The 26078-nt window shown below is 36.1% G+C and overlaps 5 protein-coding genes across 6 annotated transcripts; 3 read left to right on the plus strand and 2 right to left on the minus strand.

The window, feature by feature from the left end:
• The first annotated feature begins 3235 nt into the window (after positions 1–3235).
• LOC147552898 (dof zinc finger protein DOF2.5-like) lies at positions 3236–5402 on the plus strand. 2 transcript variants are annotated; one of them, XR_015238509.1, is made up of 3 exons: positions 3236–3532; positions 3851–5135; positions 5181–5402. XR_015238509.1 is itself a non-coding variant. In XM_086671549.1 (2 exons), exons 1-2 carry the CDS (start codon positions 3509–3511, stop codon positions 4778–4780), a joined length of 954 nt encoding a protein of 317 aa, XP_086527675.1. In that variant the 5' UTR covers positions 3236–3508; the 3' UTR covers positions 4781–5402. The 2 variants fall into 2 exon arrangements, 1 of the variants encoding a protein (XP_086527675.1); XM_086671549.1 differs by having other exon boundaries at positions 3851–5402.
• A 2252-nt stretch (positions 5403–7654) lies between these two features.
• LOC147552899 (uncharacterized) lies at positions 7655–10138 on the minus strand. Its single transcript, XM_086671011.1, has 4 exons — positions 10099–10138; positions 9668–10031; positions 8771–8919; positions 7655–8072 (listed from the first exon to the last, which is right to left on the minus strand). The coding sequence occupies exons 2-4, from the start codon at positions 9851–9853 to the stop codon at positions 7934–7936; spliced, it is 474 nt and encodes a 157-aa protein (XP_086527137.1). The 5' UTR covers positions 9854–10031; positions 10099–10138; the 3' UTR covers positions 7655–7933.
• A 6786-nt stretch (positions 10139–16924) lies between these two features.
• On the plus strand, positions 16925–19364 carry LOC147552900 (transcription factor LHW-like). Its single transcript, XM_086666349.1, has 3 exons — positions 16925–17983; positions 18066–18167; positions 18280–19364. The coding sequence occupies exons 1-3, from the start codon at positions 17525–17527 to the stop codon at positions 18412–18414; spliced, it is 696 nt and encodes a 231-aa protein (XP_086522475.1). The 5' UTR covers positions 16925–17524; the 3' UTR covers positions 18415–19364.
• A 717-nt stretch (positions 19365–20081) lies between these two features.
• On the plus strand, positions 20082–23074 carry LOC147552901 (RNA-binding protein 1-like). The gene is made up of 7 exons (XM_086666350.1): positions 20082–20307; positions 20691–20812; positions 20909–21143; positions 21272–21333; positions 21428–21509; positions 22544–22667; positions 22753–23074. Exons 1-6 carry the CDS (start codon positions 20223–20225, stop codon positions 22648–22650), a joined length of 693 nt encoding a protein of 230 aa, XP_086522476.1. The 5' UTR covers positions 20082–20222; the 3' UTR covers positions 22651–22667; positions 22753–23074.
• Positions 23075–24427: 1353 nt separating this feature from the next.
• LOC147552902 (Phosphoenolpyruvate carboxylase family protein) lies at positions 24428–25816 on the minus strand. The gene has a single exon (XM_086666348.1). The coding sequence runs from the start codon at positions 25647–25649 to the stop codon at positions 24561–24563; it is 1089 nt and encodes a 362-aa protein (XP_086522474.1). The 5' UTR covers positions 25650–25816; the 3' UTR covers positions 24428–24560.
• Positions 25817–26078: the final 262 nt, after the last annotated feature.

Consider the following 26078-nt stretch of genomic DNA (forward strand, 5'->3'; position numbering starts at 1 on the left):
TTTTTTAAAATTTTGACAGAATGGTTTCTCTCTATAAAAGTTTGTTATCAACTAACAGTCAAATAAAAAAAACTGACAGTCAGTCGTCTCAAATGATTTATGGATGGGCCCTTTCCCCGAAAACACCATCTTAGGTTTGGCCCAAGAAGTGCTCCGCATGGGATGCCATGTAATTATTAGGTTGGACCCCATCCCCATTTTGTTTTAAGGTGTCTTACTAACAAGGATGAAGATTATGATAACTAATCCACATTAAATTAGCTTACTATTTAATGTGGTATTAGGGTGTCCCACAAAATCATGGTGCCCCTTCCATATAATGTACACACACATAAAGTGAAGGAAATGTATCATCAACTAAAGATCGATCCTGATTATTCTTTAGTTTTGGATAATTTGTCGTACATTTAGCTAGCACGTTTGAACAGGATCGTGTAAACTTAGATATATGCGTCACTCGTTTAAGGTGTCGTATAGGATTTATGTGCAGGGACTTGTGCCTCCAAGTGTCGCTCCACCAAAAGTGACTTTTTTTCTCTTTCTCAAAACAATATTAAATAAATTACTTTAGGAACTTAAGTTGGAATTGAGGTTAGTTATTGAATGGATTTCTTTCTCTTGTTTGGTTTTTTTTTGTCCTTACTACAAAATCTTTAAAAACCTAAGTCCTGGAGTGATGTTTCCTGTTTTGGATTTGACATAAAAGTTGTCAATAAGACTCATAAAGAACAGAAAGAAAAGGAGACAAGAAAAGAGAAATGGATCAACTCAAAAGGTTTTAAAAGAATCGAAGACAAGTAAAGAGAGATTAAGTACTTTTTGAATATTTGTATTTGGAGATGGAAAAAAAAAAAGTAAAGTTTGGGTTTGTATTAGACATGAATGAAAAGACAAAATATCTCACTTTTTCATCTACTCAAATTTTATGTTAATTGTTTGCTTTGTTGATTGGTATTTAATTTCTCATCATATCATACAATACTTCAGTTCTACCACCAAGTACAAAAGATGAGAAAGACAGATTACCCTTTCTAAAATCTAATCCAAATTAGCAGTGAAGTCTATGAAAATTTGATGTTGAAAGGGTTTGAACCTAACAATGTCAAATTACTTGGATTATCAAATTAGTCCATGTCTCTCTTCCTATAAATGATTAAATTCTTTGTTTCGTTCTTGCACTTTTAAATTTGCTAACTACGAAAGTCATTTTTGAGATGTGTTTGTTCTAGATCTCCACCAGCTACTACAGTATCACCTAGACCGCTCTGTTCTACGAATAATGCTAAGTCTGCACTAAAAAACTTTAATAAAACTGAAATCACTACTATGTTTTTTTTTTGTTAAAATAGGTATTATGATTTTTAGATCTTTGATATGTTTTTCATAAAACTGTTCATAGTAGGTGTTTCTTTTTAGTTGGTTTAGCATTTTCCGCAGCCATATGCGTTAGAGTATGTGTGACTGATAAAGTGATAAAGTGGGCGAAAGTAAGTGAAGGCTTATAGGGAAACAAGACTCAAAATATTGTTCGTTAATTAGAGCATCTCAATTGAAAGACTTAATCTCTAAAAACATAGAATGTCATCTAGGATAGTTGATTCTGTTATGAAATAATATCTAATGAAACACTCCATTTCAAACTTAATGATGACCTAAAGGTAGTTGTTTAGAGATCGTCAAGAGGACATGCTATATTTAGAATGACCTCTTGACCATCTCTAAGGGAATCATGCACTAAACTTTATATCTAAACCAATATATAAAAAAAAAATTACAATAATAATTTTTATCGACACGTGTCTCAAATCATATAGATCTACAATGAAGGACACAAAAATTTAAAAGATTTTTATTTTGGCAGATAGGAAATAGAGTCCTAACGAAAACTTCGACCGATGATATTTTGATTTTCTATTTTTTAGGTTTTATAATAGTGATGCTCTTACCAAAAGCAAGTCAAGGTTTTTTCCAAAAATTCCCTTAGTCACTGTTCAAATATGGAATCAGCCCTTCATCCATTATAAAATAATTGGTCCTACAAAGAATCATTTAAGTCGGTTCTTTTGTCTCCTTCTCTCAATATAGATTTAGCTAGGGTTGTAATTTATCTTTCTTCCCTTCCCCTTCTTTACTTTATTTTGATGTTTGGTTTGCCAAGAAAGCAATAACCACAACTACTAAGAAAAACTAAAGAACCCACATTTGCATCTACCATTAGCTACTTGATCCCTCCCCCAACAAAAGTGATCTGATCTGAAGAGAAACTTTAATTCATCTGGGGTTCATTATAATCCAGGGTGAATCTTTTAAATCTTTGTTTAGAATAGTAAACCAAATGCCCTTGGCTAGAGCTCTCCTCATAGTTCTTGACCTAGATCCTCAAAAAAATCCATGAGCAACTACATAGTGCTAATTTCAACAATTGAATTGTGTGGTTGATTTGTTACCTTGATCGGTGTGCAACTGAACGAGTGAAAACTTAAAATATTTCTTATGTGTAAAGTGATTTAGGTTTCTTACTTCGACCCTGATAGAATGTCTGGTCTGTCTTCCGACTGAATCCCAGTTGGGTGATGTGGTCGAGATTTAGAGAGAGAAAATTAAACATTTTTTCACTTTAAATCTTGTCCGACCACGTCACTCTGACAAAATTCAGTCGGGAGACGAACCATGTATAATCATGGCACTAGAAATTACATGTGTGTGTAGGTCAGTGACAGACTGACAGGTTCAACACGTCATCAACAAAAAAAACATGATATAACTCCACACACGTGAGAAAATGAGTGAAAATAGGTTAACATGGACTTAATATAGTTTGGTTTAGACAGTTGTTCCTTGTCCAAAACTCTTAACAAATTTTAGAACTTATTTTTAATTGAATTTCATCCAATAATCGCAGTGATCCTAATCATGTCTCTTCATGAAGCAATTAACGAACTTTAAATTGTTTTGTAATGCGGGTCTCTACTAGAATTTTCTTCATAATCTTATTTAGAAGTTAGATGCAATATTATCCTAACCAAAAAAACAGATAAGAATGAAGACATGAGAAGAAGAATGATGAATGTATTGATCATCAATGGATAGCTAGGTCACCATGCAACTTTTATGGGTCTGAAAAAGATAACCCACTACAGTACAATAACACATGGTACCACTCTCACAAGTCACTACCCACCCACAATTCCACTAATTAAAGATTATTAATACCAATTAAAAACTATAACAAAACACCCAATTGATTAAATTATTCAAATTTAGTAAGAAACCCAACATACGTATTGAAATTAATACTCATATTATTATATAACATTAAGAAGGCAACCCAACCAACCCTTCCCCATTCTCTCTCTCTCTCTCTAAATTCATATAGTAAGCCAACATACCACGACATAGACCAAACGACATTGATCTCTCAAAACATTCTTTCTCTCACTAACTAGAAGACTAGATTCAACCCAAATTAAGACCCTTTTTCATCTTCATTTCTCCTTCTTCTTCTTCAATGGATTCTGCTCAGTGGCCTCAGGTATGTCAATTAGATCTGCTACAATTACAAGTTTCCAACTTCTCTCTTTCTATGCTTTTGTGTTCCAAAGAAAAACTTTTATGTCTTAATATTTGTATCGAAATTGAACTTTGAAAGTGTAAAGGATAAAAAAAAAGTATGGGGTTTCTTGTCTGTTTGTTTACTAACTCATTCATAATCTTCTTTTTTTGCTTTTCTTTTTCTCAGTCCTCCTGATAAACCCTTTACCTTTTTTCTTTTTTGTGATCTTAATTGAAGAAAGTAATTGGAACCCTTTATTTATAGACATCTGTTTTGTTTTTAATTTGTTGATGTCAGGATATTGGAATAGTAAAACAACCCATTGAAGCAGCTGATCAGATGGTAGTATCTAATAACAACACAAACCCTAGTTTGATAGAAAAAAGATCAAGACCTCATCATAAAGAACAAGCCATAAATTGTCCAAGGTGTAATTCAACCAACACAAAATTCTGCTATTACAATAATTACAGTCTAACTCAACCAAGATACTTTTGCAAAACTTGTAGAAGGTATTGGACTCAAGGAGGATCACTTAGAAATGTTCCAGTTGGTGGTGGTTCAAGAAAAAACAGAAGATCATCTTCTTCTTCTTCATTATCAGTTTCATCTACTACTATATCAAAGATTAAGCTACCTGATCTAACTTCTCCACCAATATCAAAATCATCAGCTCAAAACCCTAAGATCCATGAAACCCATGATCTTAACTTAGCCTTCCCAACAAATGATCATTATCATACTATATCTGAATTTGGTGAATTACCCAACTTAGATCAAAACAACAATAATAATAATTCTCAAATCCCTATATCATCATCATCATCAAGTTCTATTTCAGGTTTGGAGTTTTTAAGAAGTGGGTTTACTAATTCAAAGGGTTTGAATTCTTTCATACCCATGCCAGTACTTGATCAGGATTCTACTACAATTTATACTACTACATCTGGTGGGTTTTCATTACAAGATTTTAAACCTAATTTTAGTTTTGGTATGGGTGGTCTTGGAAGTGGTGGTAGTTATGGGCATCATCATCAAGAAGGTGTTGATCATCATCAAGAGAGTAATTCTGCAAGTAGGGGTTTATTTCCTTTTGAAAATCTAAGGCAAGTTTCAAGCACAGATCATGATCAGTTTGATCATCATCACAATAGAGAAGGAGGTCAAGGAGATCATACAAATGGGTATTGGAGTGGAATGTTAGGTGGTGGTGGTGGATCATGGTAATTAGCAAAGAAGAAGAATGTGGAAAAATAGTTTTTCTCTTTAGAGTATGAGTTAATTAGTACTGAAAATACAAGGAAAACAAGAAAAACTAGACAGATTTTAGACAAAAATCGTATGTGATATGTTTCGCACTAGGGATGATTGTAATCAACTGAATCGCGACAATCTTTGTAAGATTTTTGCACAAAATCTGTCTAGTCATTTTCGACATCATGACTCATGGATACTTGGCTAGGAGTTGGTTTGAACTAACAAATGGCATACATGGAATTTCTTTATCTCTCTTTCTTTTCCTTTTTCTTTGTTTGAATTGTGGATGGGTATGAAGCTCTTTTTTTAGGTTGGCTTCAAATGGGTGTCATGAAGTATTACTAGTAAGTGTGTTGATGGCTTCAAATAGACTACTACTTCTACATATGTACTTTTTTTGGTGTGTTTTATTTGGACTTGTTAAATATAATTTCAAGTTGCTAGGTATCTTGAAAGTTAGATCTTGTGAAATTGGGGTTTCTTTGTAATGAGAGAGAGAGAGAGGGTTGATTAATTTATTTGTATTGATATAAATAACAAAATCCTGGTTAAGTGGATTGGTGTCCCAAAATCAAAGTGGGTTAGATTGGAATGATGGCTCTCAGATTTTACTTAAATAGTTTCCAGCGATACTCTCTCTCTCTCTCTCCACAGAAAACAGGTTCTTACTGTCAGGTATCATCACCAGTTCACCACCATTTGAGATTCTTTGAAGGCCATGTGAGTACAGCTACTTAGGGAAAGAAAGAAGAATGACTTGTTATACTTGTATACAAAAATGGCGAGTAGGCTGAAATTCAAGCAGTCTATGTTAGAATTCCATCCCACAATTTCGGCACCTCCATCACCTACACTTGATATGTTATTACAACATATATTTTTCACATATGTTTCACGGAATGAAATCAAAACTTAGCAAATATTTCAAATCTTGCACGGGCGGTGACACGAATCAGTCAGCTACTGATTAGGTATGACATATGTTTAAAAACTTAGCAAATATTCCAAACCTTGCAAAGACAGTGCCACGTGTCAGCCGACCATTGATTAGGTATCGCATATGTTTAAGACTGATGGATGTATATAATGCAGGTATATATATCTACAATTATTACAACATGTTATAAGATGTGGAAAGAGTTCCTTTGTTTTCCCAATTGAATTTTTTTGGGGTTGAAGTTGTGAATTGCTAAGATTAGCAAAAAGAAGTAATCTTGGAATTTTGAAAATTAAACCAAATAACTTTCACCTGCCTCAACTAAAAGCTTACCTAATGATTTCTATATCCACACCTTATTCAGTCTCTAGGTCCCCTTCCTTACATTTCCCCACCTCCTATTTTCATCTCAAAATATTTATTACTTCCATCACATCTTCCCTCCCACTTCCTCTCACTCTCTCTCTCTCTCTCTCTCTCTCTATACATATATTTAATTTAATTTCTAATTGACTCAATCTGACAAACCCACCTTACTTTGGTCATGAGATTGGGACCCACAAAAACATTCCCTTGGGTAACCGTGCTGAGGAATAATCTTTCTTTCACCCTTTGCAAACCCATGCCATCTAGGCAAATCTCTCTCTCTCTCTTTTTTTTTTTGTTGTTGAACATCTCTCTCTCTCTACATAATATAACAAAAAAAAAATTTAAATAGGCCTAATATTTGGGCTACATCACACATTCACTCCTAGTGCTAGACATGTGAGAGAGGATGCCCAATTGATTTGGGGGAAAATGTCTATCTGCTGCCCCTATATAGTCCGGTCGAATCTCGGTTGGGAATGTGTCCAACAACATCCAGAGAAAACCGTAAGAATTCCGCAAAAATATGTCGTGGGCGAAACATCACCCATGTTGATTTGGATCGACAACATGCATCGACGGACCTATATATTCGTGCCAAGTATGAGTGTCAATATAGAATATTTGTTTCTTGTTGGAAACTGTTCAGGCACACCATCTCATCCTTTCATGGTGGGCAAAGTTTCTAACCTAAATCTCTATCTGGCAGTACTTCCCTGTAGAGTCTGTTTACTATGTAAAGGAGCCAAAAAAATAAATGACCGACTGAGATTACATATAAAAGTGGGAATTAGGGGGGTTTTAACAACGACAGTTATTAGATAAGTAGGAAAATTAATAGCTTAATTCAAATGGGTTCCACCACAATGGCTGATCAGTTGGGCAAAGTTCAAGTTGCTACCTTGACTTTGAGCTCCATTTGTTTTTGCATAACTTAGTTCCCAACTGCTCCATAAAGATCAAATCTAAAAAACATAGTTAATAGTTTGGTGGACATTTATTTGCTTAATCTCAATCTATTATTACCCTAATTTTTCTTTCATTCTTTCCAACCATAATCCTACCAACCTAGGAATTCAACCTTACTTTTGTACCCAGAATTGAATACCCCATTTTTCCTTTTTTACCAATACAGACTGGGCTGCCTCAATCCTTCACTAATTTATCAATCTGTAAGAACATAAACATTGTGATCTTTGGTTTAAGTTTCACTCATATAACACAATAAGATGATAACTTAATTTCGAGATAGAGTCAAGTTGATTCATCTGCTACACGGCCGTTCTTATGGGAGAGAGCATTGTGATTAGTTCTCTCTCTCTCAGAGCTTAATCCTAGTATATAACCCTAAATTTTCTTTGGGTTTTCACACCAATACCACTTTTTAGAGTCTGGGTGTTTGGATTGGAGATTATCCAGATCTTTCAGGATCAATGGAAGTGTCCATTTCTCTATCTATCCCCACCCCACAACTAGTACACTTCCTTTCTTATGTTTGTTTTCATACAATATATAACCTAATAAAATACACATCACAAAAATTGTCCTGATTTTCGACGATTTTGACACCAATTAATGAAGATATATGTATCATACAACTAATTTCGCGAATACCTGACATGATATTCAAGTGAAATATTTCAAAATAATAAGTGAAAAAAAAGGAATAGTAGTCTCCCATACAAGGGGAAAAAAACCTTGATTTACTTGAGCACCCTATCCAGTTCTGACTTCTGTACAAGGGATCGTCTATACCCAAAGGAAGAAAAGAAAGAGGGGAAAATGCATTTTACAGAAGTGAAACTGAAAATCATCGTCGATCACTGTTCTCCATTGATTCCAAATATTCGGACCTTGTGCATGTTTGGAAACTTGGCAACAACCAACACAAACACTGCCAATGTGTTGAGAAACAACATCGGATTTTGGTAGTCAGTCGTGTGGGAAGCTATCAAGTACCTGCACAGAGGAAGATAAGAAATGAACAATAATATCGGTATTCATTCAAGCTCAAGTGATCAATTCTGTCAAGAAAGATAAAATTGGTGCAAATTCACTTTAATACAGAAGAAGTAGAACCCTAGACAGGCCATTACAAAAAACCCTACGCGAGCCATGAAATAACTACCTACTACACACATTATTAGCACCTATAAATTACATGGGTAAAGTCTTGTGGTAAACTGCACACTCCAAAACTCAAACCCACGGCCTCTGAGTAATTTACAGGGGTGCACAACCGACGGGCTACAGGTCCATGTGCAACTCAATAAGTTCTTAAGAACACAATCAATCCTTAACCCATCTATATGATCCTATACAGGAAGAACACGGACACCTCAAAGACAACAATAAAAAAGAAGGTAAACAACAAAACCACGGTGATCTTTGGTTCGAGTTCCACTCAAATGACAACTATATGACGGTCCTGATGGAATTGAATGAAACATACTACATAAGAAAGTGTTCGAGATGCATATACTGTTACAGGATATTCAAAGATGGACGAAACAGGTGAACGTTTAAGACACAATCTAATATATTAACAACTATCTATGCATAAACTAACAAGAAGGATGTCAATAAATGGAAAACCAATTGGATCATGCCCGTTTACTCTATATCTTCACTATGATATCATCACGAAATATACTCACAATACCACAGGCACAACAGTGAGGAACTTTCGATTGCGTGTAAGCTGCTTCCCATTGTCAATTTGCTCCCACCAAGTCAATCCTCTATAAATACCCTGGTCTTCAGCAAATGGAGTACCTTTCTTCCAGTGGAAGAACTGATAAGTTACCTATTCAAGTGAACCATCATATTAACTAGTCATGTTCACAATACTAACCATATTAATTCAAATTGGGAAACGAAAGGAAAAACAAAATAAGAGTAGTAGAAGTTTGATCCTTGAACAACATAATTATTGATTTAACAGAAGAGAATCATACAAAATAAAGAAGGCACCATATGGTTATGGTTTTAATGAACAAATCTCATCAAATGCATCCATATGGCGATGCAATCCTAACTCTACTACTCTCTCTAGTAAAAAGAAACACTAAACAACTCCGAGCTAGTAAATACATCATCGCCTGTGGATCATATCGAGTTTTCATAGATCATTATCATATGATATTAAAAATAATCAATACCCAAAATCTCATTGGCTTTTTTTTCTTTGATAATCAATACCAACAATGATCAGGGAGGGCAACATTCAATTGCACTGACCTAGTCCTAAGAGACCCAAAAAGGAAGACTATTTTACAATCAAATCTATCTGAAAATAGAAAAATCCTTGGTACAGGAAATTCATTAAAACCAACTTTACCTAATTCCCCAAATCAAAACAAGAAACCCCTTTTTCTCACAACAAAATAACCCACCAATGAAAACAAGCAGATCGAATCAATTTATACAAACAAAAGACTTAAAAAGTTATAATCCAATTACCTAGAATCGAGCAGAAACCCTAATTAATAATCGTGAAATTTAACAACTACCCAGGTAAGAGAGAAATGAATTAGGAGGTATGATGAACTTACAACAAAATGAGAGAGATTGACGATAGTCCAAGCCATGCCAGGGTTACAACCGAAGATAGATAAAACCATGAGCCATGAGAAAAAGAGGATCAACATATAAGTAGTCCAAACACCTGGGTACATGAACCATTCCGTGTTCTTGTTCAGATCTGGTGGTGGTACCGTTTGTACGTATAACTTTGCCATCTCCCCCTTCTTCTTCTTCTTCTTCTATGAGAATGAGAGAGATGATTATAATTTTATTCAGAAGAACTTCGAGTTCTTTTTTGGGCGAATCAAATGAGCAAATTCAATGCGGCTCAACAACAAATGAAAAAGATGAAAATTTGTAGAGAGGTGGGTACAGAGACACTAAATGTTAAGGCTAATTTGATAAGAAGTATCATAGAATATGAATGAAGTTGATACCTTACGAAAGATGTGCTAAAGGCAGCTAACCACATGACACTAACCACATGTCATATCAAATGCATTTGAGATGGGTAGTATAGGCATAGCAACTACTAAACACATTATTTAGCATGGATAGCGTGATATTCTGAATTATCATTACTAATGGAATCAAATGATCTCTAGATTGATTAGAAGATCACTTCAATTAGCTAGAATTCGGTCATTTAAAAGAAAATAGATCTTGTAGAATCATATTGAATATTTCACGATACATTTTGCACCTTGTTACGAATAGTGTCACTACTTCTAGGTATATAAGAAGATGCACAACTAACTGAAATACAAACTCATCTGTACAATATTTGAGACCTTTAAAGTCGTAAAAATATTAACAATCTTTTCTTCTATGATCATGATAACAATGACCAGTATTATGCTATACAAATCTTTACATTTGTTTGTCCAGTTGGTTGTGCATCTACTCCGAAAATTTAGAAGTCCAAAATTTGATTCACAGTGGATGTGTAGAAATTTCAGTGGTTACGTGAGGGTGCCCATAAACCTCCTCTACACTCTTCAATCATGGATGCTTATAAAAAATACAAGGCCAAAAATCTTACAACTAGTCCAATTGCTTAGACAAAGCATCTACTGCGAATAAACGGAAGTCACTGCTTCAATTAACAGTAGAGGTAATCGTTAACTGACTTATCCATATAAATAAAGTAAATTTCTAATTAGCCATAAGTTAGAAGCCATAATTTAATGACCCAACACATGTAACTATTCAAAGATGGATATAACATAACATTGTTCCGTTAGCCAGAGTGGGTTCAAATACTGAGAGCCCTTAAAGTTGATGTATTTTTATTCAGGGGGCCAAAATGAAATTAGTTTCAATCTTTTTTTAAGAACATAAAGGCCACCTCTTATCTCTATTTCGTCCGGCGGAATTTTCTGTACATCACCGCCTACCTAATATTTTATGGCCGCGACTTTGGAGAATAAAGAATAATCTCGGGGAATAAATTCTCTAGGGAATCCATGTTTTATTTTATATTCTCCGCGAAATATTTTATTTTAGTCCAAAAACTCACTTGATCAAACATTGCCCTCTAATCTTCATCCTCTTTATCACCTTCACCATAACAACTTCCCACCACCACCATTCGACCACCATTGCCACCTCTTCTCTTTCACCACAATCCAACAAGTGATTCTCAAGCTTATACACTATCACTATGGCAAGACCCTAATGTGGCTAAAATAAATTCATGTTTTTAAATATAAAGACCATTCAATATTTTCTGGAGAAGCATCAACCAGAGACAACTTGGTGCTCGTTTTTGGCATTTCTTTACTTAACCTAAGGCTTAGGGCATTTCTTTTCTAGGGTATCAATTTAGGGTTTCTAGCTTTTTGGCAATGGTTTGTTAAAATTAATGAAAACTTCCCAAGTTCGTTAAAATCTTCGAATTTGTGATATTATGGCTAATGTGTTTGAAGATGAGACAAAGTATACAATGTTAACTCAGAGTACCTTCATGATGTTGAAGAAAAAGAGATGGTAAGTCTATTTATATCTTATATGGGAATTAGGGTTTTACTAGCTTTCAATTTAGATTCAGTTTAGGGTTTTCTTTTGAAGTTCAAGTAAGTTCGATTCGTAATGACTTGTCAAACTCTTTCAATTTTGAAGGAAGTTGATATATATATATATATATATATATATAGAGAGAGAGAGAGAGAGAGAGAGAGAGATGGTCCGAGACAGTGGGAGAGAGAGAGATAGGGAGAGAGAAAAGATGAAGATTAGGGGACAATATTTGATCAAGTCAATTACTAAAAAAATTATGCCCCTAAATCAATATTTATTGACTTAATCCCAGAGAATTTTTTTGTTCCCCAAAGCCGCGACCTATTTCACAGAGGAACACACTATTGTTTTCTTTTATAGAAAGGATCAACTTATTTTCCTTTGAGATTTTCTATCAAAATAAGGATTAATAAATTGTAAACAATTGGTGATGGTTGAGATATGGGTTCACTAATTACTTGAAAAATGTTAGGTAACAAAAAAATAATAAAGGCTTGAAAGAGAACTTTTATTCAATTGGTTGTGATTCGCGCTTCCAATGATTGTGATTTACCAAAACACGAATCACGTCATACTACATAAAATAAAGTTGATACCTTACGAAAGATGTGCTAACATGTCATATCAAATGCAGTTGAGATGGGTGGTATAACAACTACTGCTGGAACCGAAAGGATCTCTAGATCGATCAGAAGATCCTTTCAATTGAATATAATCCGTTACTTGAACGAAAATAGATTTTGTGGAATCATATTGAATATTTCACGATATCCGAATTGTATCACCACTTCTAGTTATATAAGAAGATGCACAACTAACTGGAATACAAACTTATATACATTATTTGAGTCCTTTAAAGTCGTAAAAATACTGACAATCTTTTCTTTTATGATCATGATAACAATGACTAGTATTATGCTATACAAATTTAAACAATTGTTTGTCTGGTTGGTTGTAAAATTTAGAAGTCCAAATTTGATTCACAGTCAATGTGTAGAAATTTAAGTGGTTATGTGAGGGTGCCCATGAACCTCCTTTGTCCTCTTCAATCATGGGTGCTTAGGGGGGGTAGTGGTTGGGGACATTGGGGGACATTTTCATGTCCCCCAATGTCCGTGTTATTGGTTGGGGACATTTGAAATGTCCCCAAATGTCCGTGTTATTGGTTGGGGACATTTCAAATGTCTCCAAATGTCTCCAAATGTCCGTGTTATTGGTTGGAGACATTTCAAATGTCCCCAAATGTCTGTGTTATTCGTTCGGGACACGAAATCAGGGACATTTCAAGACAAATTGTTTTTGGGGACATTTGGAGACATTTTAGTGTAAATTTGGAGAGCTTTTGGAGAGAAAATGTCTCTCAAAATATGGAAGACACTTGGGGACATTTGAGTAAGGAAGATAATAAAAATAATTATTATTACCAAATCATATTATAATAATATTATCTTATTATTATATTACTATATTATTATTATTATTATTATTATTATTATTATTATTATTATTATTATTATCATTATTATATTATTATTATTATTATTATACATTTGAGTAAGGAAGGTAATAAAAATAATTATTATTATCAAATCATATTATTATAATATTATCTTATTATTATATTACTATATTATTGTATTATTATTACATTATATTATATATTATATTATATTATATTATATTATATTATATTATATTATATTATATTATATTATATTATATTATATTATATTATATTATTATATTATATTATATTATATTATATTATATTATATTATATTATATTATATTATATTATATAATAATATTTAACTATATTAAATAATAAATATTTACCAATTGTCCATCAATGTCCACAGATATCTACAGATGTCTACGAAAGTCGAAAAATATATATTTGGAAATATTAATTAATTTTTTTCATTTCATATGGTAAGACAGTAATAATATTAAAAATAATAAATATCAACTAAATATCTATCAATGTCTACAGATATTCACGGATGTCTACGAAGGTCGAAAAATATATTTTCAAAGTAGTAGGGCAAATTTATTTCGTATGATCAGACAATAATGATTACATTAATAATAAATGTCTACCAACTGCCATCAATGCCATCAGATATCCACAGATGTCCACAAAAGTCGAAAAATATATTATTGAAACATGAGTACAAATATATTATTTCATATGGTTTGACAATAATGATAATATTAAAATAATAAATGTCTACCAATTATCCTTCAATGATGAGATAATAATAATAATAATAATAATAATAATAATAATAATATCCACTACACATTTTGTCCATGGATTTAATATGTTGAAATGTCCCCAGGACATTTTGTCCATGAACCAAATGTCTTGAAATGTCTCTGAGACATTTTGTCTATGAATCAAATGTCCTGAAATGTCCATAAAGACATTTTGTCTACGGACAAATGTCCCGAAATGTCTTGAAATGTCTCTGGAACATTTTGTCTCTGAGTGTCCTCCAATGTCCTGAACCACTACCCCCCCCCCCCCCCCCTTAAATACAAGGCCAAAAGTCTTACAACTAGTCCAATTGGTTAGATAAAGCATCTACTACGCAAAAACGGAAGTCACTGCTTCATCTGACAGTAGAGGTAATTGTTAATTGACTTATGTTATGGAGTATAAAAAATTTCTAATTTGTCATAAATTAGAAGCCACATTATAATAACCCAACACGTAACAATTCAAAGAGATGGATATAACAAAACATTCGAAGGTCTGGTTCGTCAGATCTGGTTTGCCAGACCTCATCTATATTGCCTTACCTAATATTTTGTAGAGCACCACTGTTGTTTTCTTTTAAATTTCTCTTTTATAGAAAGGATGAGCTTATTTCGACCTTTCCGATTTTCCTTCAAAGTAACGGTTAATAAATTGTAAACAATTGATGATGGTTGAGATATGGGATCACTAATTACTTGAGAAATGTTAGGGAACAAGAAAAATAAGAAAGACTTCAAGAAAAAAATTTATTCGATTGGTTGTGATTGAGTGATTCACACTTCTAATAATTTTGATTTATTAAAACGCGAATACCACATAAAATTTCTGTCTAGAATCTATCTAGCTTTTCTTGTTTCCCATCGTTACTCTTAATTATTTAAGAGTTATTTCCCTAATGGCCCCCTACTTTGTGACCAGCTTCCCGCCTGGCCCCCTAAATTAGCAAAAATACCCATATGGCCCCCTTTTTCCGTTATCTTTAACTGTCCGTTACTCTCTCTCCTCCATCTCATTTTCTCTCTCTGCCAAGTCACCTATCACGGCCACATCATCATCTTCTCCGGCATTGGTCGCCGGCCGGCCAAATTTCCGGCCGGCGACCTTCAAATATAAAAAAAAAAAAAAAAAAAAAAAAAATTATTTTCTCTCTCCTCTTTCTCTCTCTAGATTTTTTTTTTCCTCACCCTCTCTCTCTCTAAAACTCCGGCGAAGGGGTTTCCCTTCGCCGGAGCTAGGTCTGTTCGTGAACAAAAAATTTCTAATTTGTCATAAATTAGAAGCCACATTATAATAACCCAACACGTAACAATTCAAAGAGATGGATATAACAAAACATTCGAAGGTCTGGTTCGTCAGATCTGGTTTGCCAGACCTCATCTATATTGCCTTACCTAATATTTTGTAGAGCACCACTGTTGTTTTCTTTTAAATTTCTCTTTTATAGAAAGGATGAGCTTATTTCGACCTTTCCGATTTTCCTTCAAAGTAACGGTTAATAAATTGTAAACAATTGATGATGGTTGAGATATGGGATCACTAATTACTTGAGAAATGTTAGGGAACAAGAAAAATAAGAAAGACTTCAAGAAAAAAATTTATTCGATTGGTTGTGATTGAGTGATTCACACTTCTAATAATTTTGATTTATTAAAACGCGAATACCACATAAAATTTCTGTCTAGAATCTATCTAGCTTTTCTTGTTTCCCATCGTTACTCTTAATTATTTAAGAGTTATTTCCCTAATGGCCCCCTACTTTGTGACCAGCTTCCCGCCTGGCCCCCTAAATTAGCAAAAATACCCATATGGCCCCCTTTTTCCGTTATCTTTAACTGTCCGTTACTCTCTCTCCTCCATCTCATTTTCTCTCTCTGCCAAGTCACCTATCACGGCCACATCATCATCTTCTCCGGCATTGGTCGCCGGCCGGCCAAATTTCCGGCCGGCGACCTTCAAATATAAAAAAAAAAAAAAAAAAAAATTATTTTCTCTCTCCTCTTTCTCTCTCTAGATTTTTTTTTTCCTCACCCTCTCTCTCTCTAAAACTCCGGCGAAGGGGTTTCCCTTCGCCGGAGCTAGGTCTGTTCGTGAACAGACCTTGCAAGGTCTGTTCGTGAGCAGAACAACCCTTAATGTTCTGCTCACGAACAGACCTTGCAAGGTCTGTTCGTTGAACAGACCTAGCTCCGGCGAAGGGAAACCCCTTCGCCGGAGTTTTAGAGAGAGAGAGGGTGAGGAAAAAAAAATCTAGAGAGAGAAAGAGGAGAGAGAAAATAAAAAAAACTTTTCTTTTTAATATTTGAAGGTCGCTGGCCGGAAATTTGGCCGGCCGGCGACCAATGCCGGAGAAGATGATGATGTGGCCGTGATAGGTGACTTGGCAGAGAGAGAAAATGAGATGGAGGAGAGAGAGTAACGGACAGTTAAAGATAACGGAAAAAGGGGGCCATATGGGTATTTTTGTTAATTTAGGGGGCCAGGCGGGAAGCTGGTCACAAAGTAGGGGGCCATTAGGGAAATAACCCATTATTTAATTAACATGACTTTGAAGTCATTGGATACTAAGTAATTATATTAATCTTCTTCTAGAGGTAGAATAAGGATGGCAATTTACATAATAGTACTAGTACTCAACCACTATGATAAAGTGAACACTTTGTGTGTTTTGTGAAGGAGACAGTATCATACTCCCTTCCTCACTAGGCGGGGACAATCAAAACTTTAGATGATTTTATATTATCATTGTGGTCGGCCATTAGATGAATTCCAAAAAGATTAAAAATGTAACGAAAGATGATAACTAGTCCAATGAGGCGTTGCTTCGAGAAAAAGGATGCGTTATTTGAGAGCTATAGGTTTTTTAAAACTCAAAAGAGCATTTTAAAGTCAAGATTCTCAAACTATCATATATTTCATCATCTCATATCTGTCATGCTTTTCTTATCAAGTCAAACAATCATAACTCATATTCGATTTTATCGGATCCCTCAATTCATCCCTTTTCATGAGCTTTAAAGTTGGAGGCTTCTGTCTTGGAGCTAAAACCCAAACCTGTTTTCTTCTTTCCCAGTTTGTACATGAGACATCTCTTCTTAAAATGAAGCAGAGACCTATCTAAAATCTTATCAGTGGAATGCTCACAAATTCTCTGTCTTCGACTTCAAGGTTGCATAATTTTATCATAAACCCTTTGATTAGTAGTAGCTCCTCATTCGACGATAGCCACCACCAACTCCGAACTGCAAGTGCAGAAACTAAAGTGCCTGTGGCAACGAAAATCCTTCGAGTACGTTCATCCGAAGATAGGAACTCGTGCACCTTGCAGACATTGACATACATGTCGATATCTTCAGGTGGACTCGGTTTATATATTTTCACAAGGGACGGCTCACTCTGCACCATAGGTTATACACGGCCGCTTGAATGGGTTGCTCAGCCATCTGAATTGGTTCCAGATGAAGTATTCAACTGATTCCCACTCAATTTCTCTGCTTCTACTACTTATAATTCGTTAGACTTCCCCGTAAACTCTGACGAGAATGAGATATCCTTCGATTTTCCGATCCAGCTACCAACTAATATCAACCTTTTCGATAGCGTGAAAATGGACTTTAAGTGCCCTTTGGAGAAGGAAAGTCGGGATTATATTTTACTTCCAGTAAGTAATCTTAGTCACTCGATTATGAGTTCTGAGACTTCTTCTAGTTGCATCTCAAGTTTAGATATTGGTTCTAAGATTCGTATACAGAGAGGTTTCCTCTCAGATTTTGGTGTTGAAAACTTGTTTGGCGATACCTTATGTACGACTTTTCACAATTGTAAACCTAGTTCAGACGATCAATCGTCAACAATTGGTATAACCAGGACAGGAAGTGCATTGAAGGCTGAAATTGGCATATGGGTTGAAGATAGTTACAGCAAAAATTGTGAGAGAGTGCAACCAGGAAAAGTGACCAAGAAAAGAGCTCGTCCTGGGGAGAGTACTAGGCCACGGCCAAAAGACCGAAAGCTGATAGAAGCACGTGTCAAAGAGCTCCGTGAGATTGTTCCGAATGGTGCAAAGGTATGCTTCTAATCTTGTCGAGTAAATGAGAGTCGATATTATTTTGTGAAGTACTAATATCTTCAATTTGTTCGATAAGCAGTGCAGCATTGGCTCGTTATTAGACCGAACCATCAAACACATGCTCTTCTTACAAGGCGTGACTAAATATTCAGACACAATTAAGCAAATTAGTGAACCAAAGGTAACAATACATACTCCTCCCTTTTGTCATTTTTTTTTTCTTGTCTTGCTAATTAGCTTATGATTTTCGTTTTAGCGACTCATATTACGTGTGATAATTTGCGTTGTATTAGATGATACATGAAGACAATGGAGTAATTGGAAAAGAAAATTCAAGTGGAAATGGTGGTGGTGCTGCTACACAATCCATGTTTTGCCCTGTTGTGGTTGAGGATCTCAACTCTAGGGCCAAATGCTTAAAGAGGTAGAGTAAGGTGGTGTGTGTTTTCCCCATGGCTGGAATATGAATCGTCTAATTCAATGGACCCAAAATCAGCCCAAATCGTCATTTAGGGGAGTAAAACATCAGAGTCAGACACAAACAAACATTCTGACATCTTACTTTAGTCAATTCAGACTTCTAGTCAAATTTCATATCTGACTTAGAGAAAAAACAAAAACTACCTAAATCTATTCAGCTTAAGGCTTTGTGCTTCAGATGCTCTGTAAGAATGAGGATTCTTTCTTGAGATAGCAGATAAGACAGGGGAGTTTGGCCTGACTATCTTCAAGGGAGAGGTGGAAGTTCACAACGATAAGATATGAGCAAGATTTATTGTCGAAGCAAACCAGGATTCAACCAGAGTGAATGTATTCCTTTATCTAGTTCACCTCCTTCAACAAACAGAATCAAGCAAGATTAGTACAACTACTTACTACTGTGCCGAGTTAGGTTGCTGACAGCGTTCCTCCACAGTCAAACGATTGCCACGGGTATCTTGGGTGAAGCCCACTGGTTTGAGTGGTAACATGTATGTCTCATTCAACCAGTTCTCCCATATTAGAAATGCTGTCTATCATCTATGAAGAAGAAATGAAGGACTACAAACACACTGTAAAACAAAAAAGAAGCTCAATGAAGTTTGGGTATGGCATAGAAGCATCGGAGGAGTACGAGCACCTATAAGCAGATAAGACATTGGTGTGTTAGAAACTTGTGAGAAACTCGCCAAGTTACAGCCAAAAAGGCGATGAGCCGGACACTAATAGTCACTGGTGGTGTCTCTTCCATATCAAGGGGTCTCACGTCTGGTCGGAAACTAATAGAATGCATTCCAAATTAAATAGCCTTTATTTTGCACTTAGTTTTCTAGCTAGCCTTGATGTATAACGGAACTGTTTTCATCAATATTCAAATCCTCAATCTTTAAATTTAAAATTTGATACTTATTTCATCTTGATATTTTCTGGCTTGTTTTACTGGCTCTGAGGCCATTAATATCACTTTATATAACAAGCAAGCAAGCAATGGAATTTTTTGTTGGTTGATGAACTGTTTATTTCAAGATTTAAAATCAGTCTAGGTGTTTTTCGTGCACTGATACGTACGTAAATATAGGATCATGTGGATGTGATAAATAGACAAGCAAGAAAACAATACCACTATTTTTCACCAAATCATTTTTTCAAGATGTCAAATACTAAATACGGGTTTTAAGTCAGATTCCGATAGGTGGGAGGCTAAAGTGAGATGTCGAAGCTAAGTGGTTGATCGCCTCGTTGCCCTAATGATACATTATGAAGTCACGGTGTTGTGAACTGCTAGTAACAAAGAAGGTTGATTATGTATGGTCCTATAAGACGTTATCAAATAGTTATTGTGTGTCTATGTGGTGCCAAACGTTTGGGAGATTACATTTTTCGAGACGTATCACGAAACATGGTGGAATCTAACTAAAAATCCAGTCGCTAAATCTCATCTGCTCTACTTCCGTGGTTTCTTTTTTTTTCTCCATTATTGGTGTTGGACGTGTATATCATGTTGGCTTCTGAATTTTGTCTGAATCAGATGGACCAAAAACCAATCCAAATCAGTCATTCAGACTTCATGAGTCAGACAAACAAAAAGATCCTAAAATCTGACTCAACATAATTCATACTTTGAGTCGGATACTTTGCCCTAAAAAGAAGAAAGAAAAGAAACGAAAAGACCCCTCTTCTGAACAGTCTGAGTTGTTTCTTTCTTCGCTTCGTTTTCCTCTCCCCAATCTTAACTTCATTTCTGTAAATCGATAAAATGGCGGAAGGCTACTGGAGGTATGGAGACGGACGGCAACCTGCCATTCCTCCTCTTACCGGAAAACGTCCTCGCCCTGAATACGGTAAGTCGCACTGTGTTATTTCTCCATCGCCATTTCTTGTTTAGGTTAGGGTTTATATTTGTGTTAGTGATGATATATACCAGTTTTTGATAAGTTTGTGGAACTTTGTATTCGTAAATGTTCATTTAGGCTCTTGGAGATAACTCTTACCAATTTCTGGATTGTTAGTACTGTTTGCTTGAGTAGGGGTTTCCCATTAGAGTTGTTGTTTCAAATCTTTTAAGTACTTCATCATCTCAGCTTGATATATGGAAAGATGAGTTAATATTAAGTAAAAAAGAGTTCTCTTTCGGTTTTGGTACTTGTTTGTGGTCTGTAGTTTTGGACTTTCATTTTCATGTGTTTCTGAGCATAATTCATCTTCAAACTTGAAAATTTGGTAGATATTCCTGGTGGTCATGAAATGCCTCCTTACTTTCCAAATGAAGATGAAAGGGGTAGACAGCGTATTGTTAGAGATACTGACTCGATTGGAGCATCTTATGATCGTTACTTGCGCAATGGAGTATGTGAATTACTTAATTATGTTCCTTTCTATTAATTTTCTGTTACTTGGCGATTGGCGTGTTATTTCGTGTAATGGGTTGTGAATTTTTTCCAGCAAATTTCGTCATTTGGTGGTGGAGAATCGGGTAGACCCTTGAGTGGGGGAATGCTTGCACCTCCTGTTGAAGATCCACGGATGGTTGGTATTGGCAGCTTTGATCCAGGCATGGCTGGAAGAGGTCGGACTATGGGATTTGGAGGAAGGCCAGAGATTCCTCTTCCTTCAGATGCATCCAACACATTATTTGTCGAAGGATTGCCTGCAAACTGTACGCGAAGAGAAGTGTCTCGTATCCTTCCACCAGCATAAAATTCTTCTCGTCCTTTTGAAAGAAAAATTTTGTCTCACAAAATCGAACGTTTTTCTTATTAAAACAAATCGTACGTACTTTTCTTTCTCCTTCACTTGGGTTCGCAGATATTTTTCGGCCTTTTGTAGGTTTTAGAGAAGTAAGACTTGTGAGCAAAGAATCTAGACATGTAAGTGTATCCAGTATTCGTGAAATAATCATATTAGGTACTAGGCAAAGGCTTTCTCCTTATCATGGGTTCGGGCTAATTTAATTTCTTGCAGGCTGGAGGTGAACCGCTTGTCCTCTGCTTTGTTGATTTTGGCAGTCCTGCGCAGGCGGCAACCGCGTTGGATGCTTTACAAGGTGAAAAGAAAATGTTTACTCTTTTTCCTCACTTTTTTCTAAACATGGTTTCATGTGTATTCACAACTACGTTTTGCTCCATATCCGTGATGTTCTCTATTATGCTACAAGCACTAGGTGTATTGGCGTTTTCCTTACCTTATACAGTACACATCATTTATCGAACCTATTACTGTGCGATTATTACTTTAGATAAAAGAATAAGAATAATTAGAGTAAGGCTATCTCTATTATCGGTTATCTTCTACAAGTTTTGAGGCCACAACTACTTTTTCCATGCAATAATTAATAGGTTCTCCTTATTCGGGTTGGTGGGTTTCTTATAGCTATTTTGTAATCCAGAGAAAGGAAAACAAAATACAGACAGTAGTCGACTTTGTACTAAATAACAATACCTGTCCTAGGTCATTTTCGGAAGTCTAATGGTGTGGTAGTGGTGTACTTGTGGAGGCCTTTGATATCCTAAGAATTTATTTCCCTCAATGACCTAGTAACTAATCGTGCAGATGTGCACTAAATCCTATGAGAAGAGATATAACTTATGTTTGATCCTTTGAGTTGGAATTATTGTGGGGAGTTAAATAATAGGTTTATCTAGTGGCCTGGTTGATTATCCTTATCGTTGTTTGTAGAGCACAAAGCAGTTGCCCATTTCAACAGGTTGATTCTTCTAATATCCCCTCTTTGATTTCCCTTTTGCATCCGTTTAAACCTATTTTCGGTGTTCTTGTCCCTTAATTATACCTGATTTGAGATCCTCTCTAACCCTGGACGGTGGAACCTGAGAGGCAAACTACAAGGTGTTGTGTCTGTACAGTTTCTTATATAACGTGTTAAAAAGCTATCATTGGTGAGAAAATCAGAGACATGCATTGAAGCAACTTTCTAGAATTGGTGGTTGACCGTATAAACAATTCGAAGAAACTATCGTAATTGTGCTGCTCGTAGTATTTTGCATGTGTAGCTGGACTTTTGATCTCCAATCAGAGGGAGTAAACTTGCGTAGGATAAAACCGTACGATTTAATTTTGCAGGTTATAAGTTTGACGAGCATGACCGTGATTCCGCTAGTTTAAGACTACAATTTTCTCGCCATCCTGGTCCGAGATCAGGAGGTGGTGGGTCCCGTGGGAGGCGTTAAGTAGTGCAGTTCTTGAGGTGACGATAGCGATTATCCATACGTTTGAACTTTCTTGTTTTTTCTGCAACGGAGTTTTACATTGAAATGCGTACTTCTCTGTAGGACCGAGTTGGGGTAAGGAGCGATTAGGAGTGTTCGTGCTGGTTTATCTTTTCGCTGCGTACAACCTTACTTGTTTAAGCGTTTCGTTAGACGTTGATAGTGCTCGGTATTCACCTCTAGTTAACCGTATCTTAAGTACTTGTGCTATAAGTGACTAATGACCGTGAGTGACGGATCTCCTGTTTTAAGGCGTTAGCCACCTTTATTTGTTTGATGTGCATTTTGGTATTGTAGAGGAAACTAGTTCTTCCAACCCCCAACTTTTTCATCTTTGCTAATGTTAAATTATCTGTTTATCCTGGGGTAACAAGATTTTGAAAAATATTTGTTCGATCATCCTATTAATATCCCGAGATGAGCCTTCATATTTAGTTTCGGCTTATTTTGTATGTTGGTATCTGCGCTATGGTAAAACTTGTGGGGATCTTTAGTAAAATGGTTTTGTAGAAAAGGCTTGCCATTCTTGGTTGCTTATTCTGCCATGGTCAGACAAAGTGAGGAGTGAGATCTTATCCCCTGCGCGCTACGCCCCTTCCTTGTGATGCATCATCTCTATACTGTCTAACAATGGATGCTGCAATATGCTGTTAACTATGTGATGAGAGTAATCCCTGAATGCTAAAGATTGGAAATATATCTATCTGGAATTGATACTGGCAGGATATGCTGCTGTTTCTAGATTTGAAATGAAGTTGTTTAGTTCGGAAAGGAAGGGCATTCTTGGATGTGATCATACCAGCACTAATATTGTTTGTTTAGTCTTTTTTGGGCGATCTTCGCGACGGTGTGGGTGTGTAGTGCTGGTGGGTGTCACCATCAAGCACCGTTGGGTGGAGACGAATGGGATATAGACCTCATAGGATTACCCCTCCTCCCTTTCTTCTCTTTCTTAAGTTTCTTGGTCAATAGGCGACAATATTCTGCCCATATGTTAAGACTAGTACTAGAGACAATATTCTGCCCATATGTTAAGACTAGTACTAGTACTAGGCATCTAAGTAGTGATTTTTGTTTTTGGGGATGAATAAAGTGCATTTATTACAATCATTTGAAACAAGAACATGAAGCTATCCGGATATCACTTGATATTCCATGAAACTAGAGTTTTCTCCTCCTAAACACAATATATCACTATTAGAAATCCAGCACTTGAAACAACAACCATCTGAAAATCTTGCGCAGATACAAGGACGAAAGTTTCCAATTTGAAGGTGGCTTTCCATAAACAAATGTTGATGTGGATGTTCATTTACCATATATGCTAGAAATAGTTTTTTTTCAAGAACTCTCTACTTGAAATTGAGTTCTATTTTTTTTTTTTTAAAATAACACTACACTAGTATTATAAACAGTTACACATAAACATTACTCCGTATTTGAATTTGATTAATTGTAAGAATGAGTTATACATGAGCATTATTTGATTTTGATTCATTGGAAGAATAAATATATACTCCTAACAGTCATTAAACAATTTTGAAGACATTCATACAAAAAGATACAAACCATCTTACAGTCATTATTATACCCTTAATAACATATTTTATAAACTATCCCCATTGTCATCTTGCCTGAGAATGAGATTAGATGAACTAACGTTATGGTTCTCGACTGAGAATCTAATTTGTGACTTTCGGGTTATAGTAGATGCACTAACGTTATGGCAAGATGCCAAGACCCAAGTAGAGTTTTATTGAATTGTAAAGAAGAACATTACAGAATTTCAAAACATATCGATCGACACAGACACACTCTCTCAACACAACAAAACCAATGAGTTGTTGTAGTAGTAACAAGGGGGTTTTAGCTCACTCGCTCCAGTACTTGTCATCCTTGTCCTTCTCCCCCTCTTCACCACCAGAACCTTCAATCATCACACCAGACTTAAACCTCTTCACATCCTCAACAACCATACTTCTAAACATCCCTAAATCGACCCCACCAGCTATCATATGACATCCCCTCATCCTCAGCTGCTCTGGACTATCATGTGGCATTGCAAACCCACCTAAATACGCCCCTCCGCCACCACCGGCCTTTGTCTCCAACACTCGCTTCTCGGCCGTTCGCACCATCTCTCTCACTTTCTTATGCCCTGGATCCCACAAATACCCTAAACTGGCACTCAAATCCAATGGTCCCATTTGAATACAATCAACCCCATCAACTTTTGCTATCTCTTCTATCTTCTTCACACCTTCTTCAGTTTCAACCTGACACATGACCAATAACTCATCTTCGTAATTCGTCAAATACCCATCGTTCATCCCGTAATTTGATGCTCTTACTACTGTGTGTGCCGATCCTCTGACCCCATTGGGTGGAAATTTACAGTATGAAACAGCTTTCTTTGCCAATTTAGAGTTATCAATCATCGGAAACATGATACCTTGTGGACCTAGATCTAGGGCTTTTTTAGCCCATGTTGCTGTAGATTCAGGAATCCGGAGGATCGCTGGTGTTCCGGTGGCGGCTAGAGCTTGGAGACAAGGGAGTGCATCTGAGATTCCACCGTGACCGTGTTCCATATCGACCACGACATAATCGTAACCCGCGTGACCGGCGATTTCAGCGAGGGTAGGTGAGAAACTGAGGAGGAAAAGACCGTACAGGATTTCTCCATCTGCAAGTCTGGATTTTAGGGTTTTGGGATTTGTTACGACGGGAGAGAGATCGTCGGAGGATGATTTAGGTGGTGTTTTGAGGGTATGATGAAATGAGGAGGACTTGAAGAAATGGGTTCGTGAGGTGGGTGATGTTGAAAGAGAAAGAGGTGGGTGAGATGAGGGAGAGGATGAGAAAGTTATTAGGGTTTTGTGGGGAGGAAGAGAAGAAGATTGATTTCTGAGGGTGAAAGTAAGAGAGTTGAGTTTGGTGTTGGAAGAGAAGGTCGCCATTGTTGGGACGATGGAGTTGGGAGAATGCGGGTAGATCCGCTTCCGTCTTGAAGAAAGACAGATACGAGAAGTGCGTGCGGCAAGTGTATTACCTTCCTACTACTAGTCTATGTGAGGGCAAAATTAGGAGGGCAGGCAGGGCAAGTAGCCCTTCAGATTTAGGTTATGAATAAGGATTTTTGAGGGAGAGGACCAAAAAAAGCCCTCCCAATAAGACCAAGCCCCACTGCAGCGTGTCAATTAGCCGCAGGTCCTAAAGCCAGAAAAGGACGGTCAGTGACAACTTTCCTTTTCCTTTTTCTTCTTTCCTTCCTGGAATACCCTTGTGCCGTACATCATAGATCTTTCCTTCCTTTTTCTTCTGGAAAGAAATCTATGGAGAGATTTCTTTCTCACTTTAAATTTCATTTCCTATATTTCTTACTATAT

This window comes from Eschscholzia californica, unplaced genomic scaffold (assembly GCF_041429995.1).
Source record: "Eschscholzia californica isolate CP2 unplaced genomic scaffold, dmEscCali1.0.p SCAF_3, whole genome shotgun sequence".
Taxonomy (NCBI): domain Eukaryota; kingdom Viridiplantae; phylum Streptophyta; class Magnoliopsida; order Ranunculales; family Papaveraceae; genus Eschscholzia; species Eschscholzia californica.

Bases quoted from the DNA above. Each gene is read 5' to 3' on its own strand.
- LOC147552902 (XM_086666348.1), bottom strand. From the start codon at position 25,649: ATGGCGACCTTCTCTTCCAACACCAAACTCAACTCTCTTACTTTCACC.
- LOC147552900 (XM_086666349.1), top strand. From the start codon at position 17,525: ATGGACTTTAAGTGCCCTTTGGAGAAGGAAAGTCGGGATTATATTTTA. The intron at 17,984-18,065 runs GTATGCTTCTAA...TTCGATAAGCAG, and splicing joins TTGTTCCGAATGGTGCAAAG to TGCAGCATTGGCTCGTTATT. The intron at 18,168-18,279 runs GTAACAATACAT...GCGTTGTATTAG, and splicing joins AGCAAATTAGTGAACCAAAG to ATGATACATGAAGACAATGG.
- LOC147552901 (XM_086666350.1), top strand. From the start codon at position 20,223: ATGGCGGAAGGCTACTGGAGGTATGGAGACGGACGGCAACCTGCCATT. The intron at 20,813-20,908 runs GTATGTGAATTA...AATTTTTTCCAG, and splicing joins ATCGTTACTTGCGCAATGGA to CAAATTTCGTCATTTGGTGG. The intron at 21,510-22,543 runs GTGAAAAGAAAA...TTAATTTTGCAG, and splicing joins CGCGTTGGATGCTTTACAAG to GTTATAAGTTTGACGAGCAT.
- LOC147552898 (XM_086671549.1), top strand. From the start codon at position 3,509: ATGGATTCTGCTCAGTGGCCTCAG. The intron at 3,533-3,850 runs GTATGTCAATTA...TGTTGATGTCAG, and splicing joins ATTCTGCTCAGTGGCCTCAG to GATATTGGAATAGTAAAACA.
- LOC147552899 (XM_086671011.1), bottom strand. From the start codon at position 9,853: ATGGCAAAGTTATACGTACAAACGGTACCACCACCAGATCTGAACAAG. The intron at 8,920-9,667 runs GTAAGTTCATCA...TCACTTGAATAG, and splicing joins TCAATCTCTCTCATTTTGTT to GTAACTTATCAGTTCTTCCA. The intron at 8,073-8,770 runs GTGAGTATATTT...TCCTCTGTGCAG, and splicing joins ACTGTTGTGCCTGTGGTATT to GTACTTGATAGCTTCCCACA.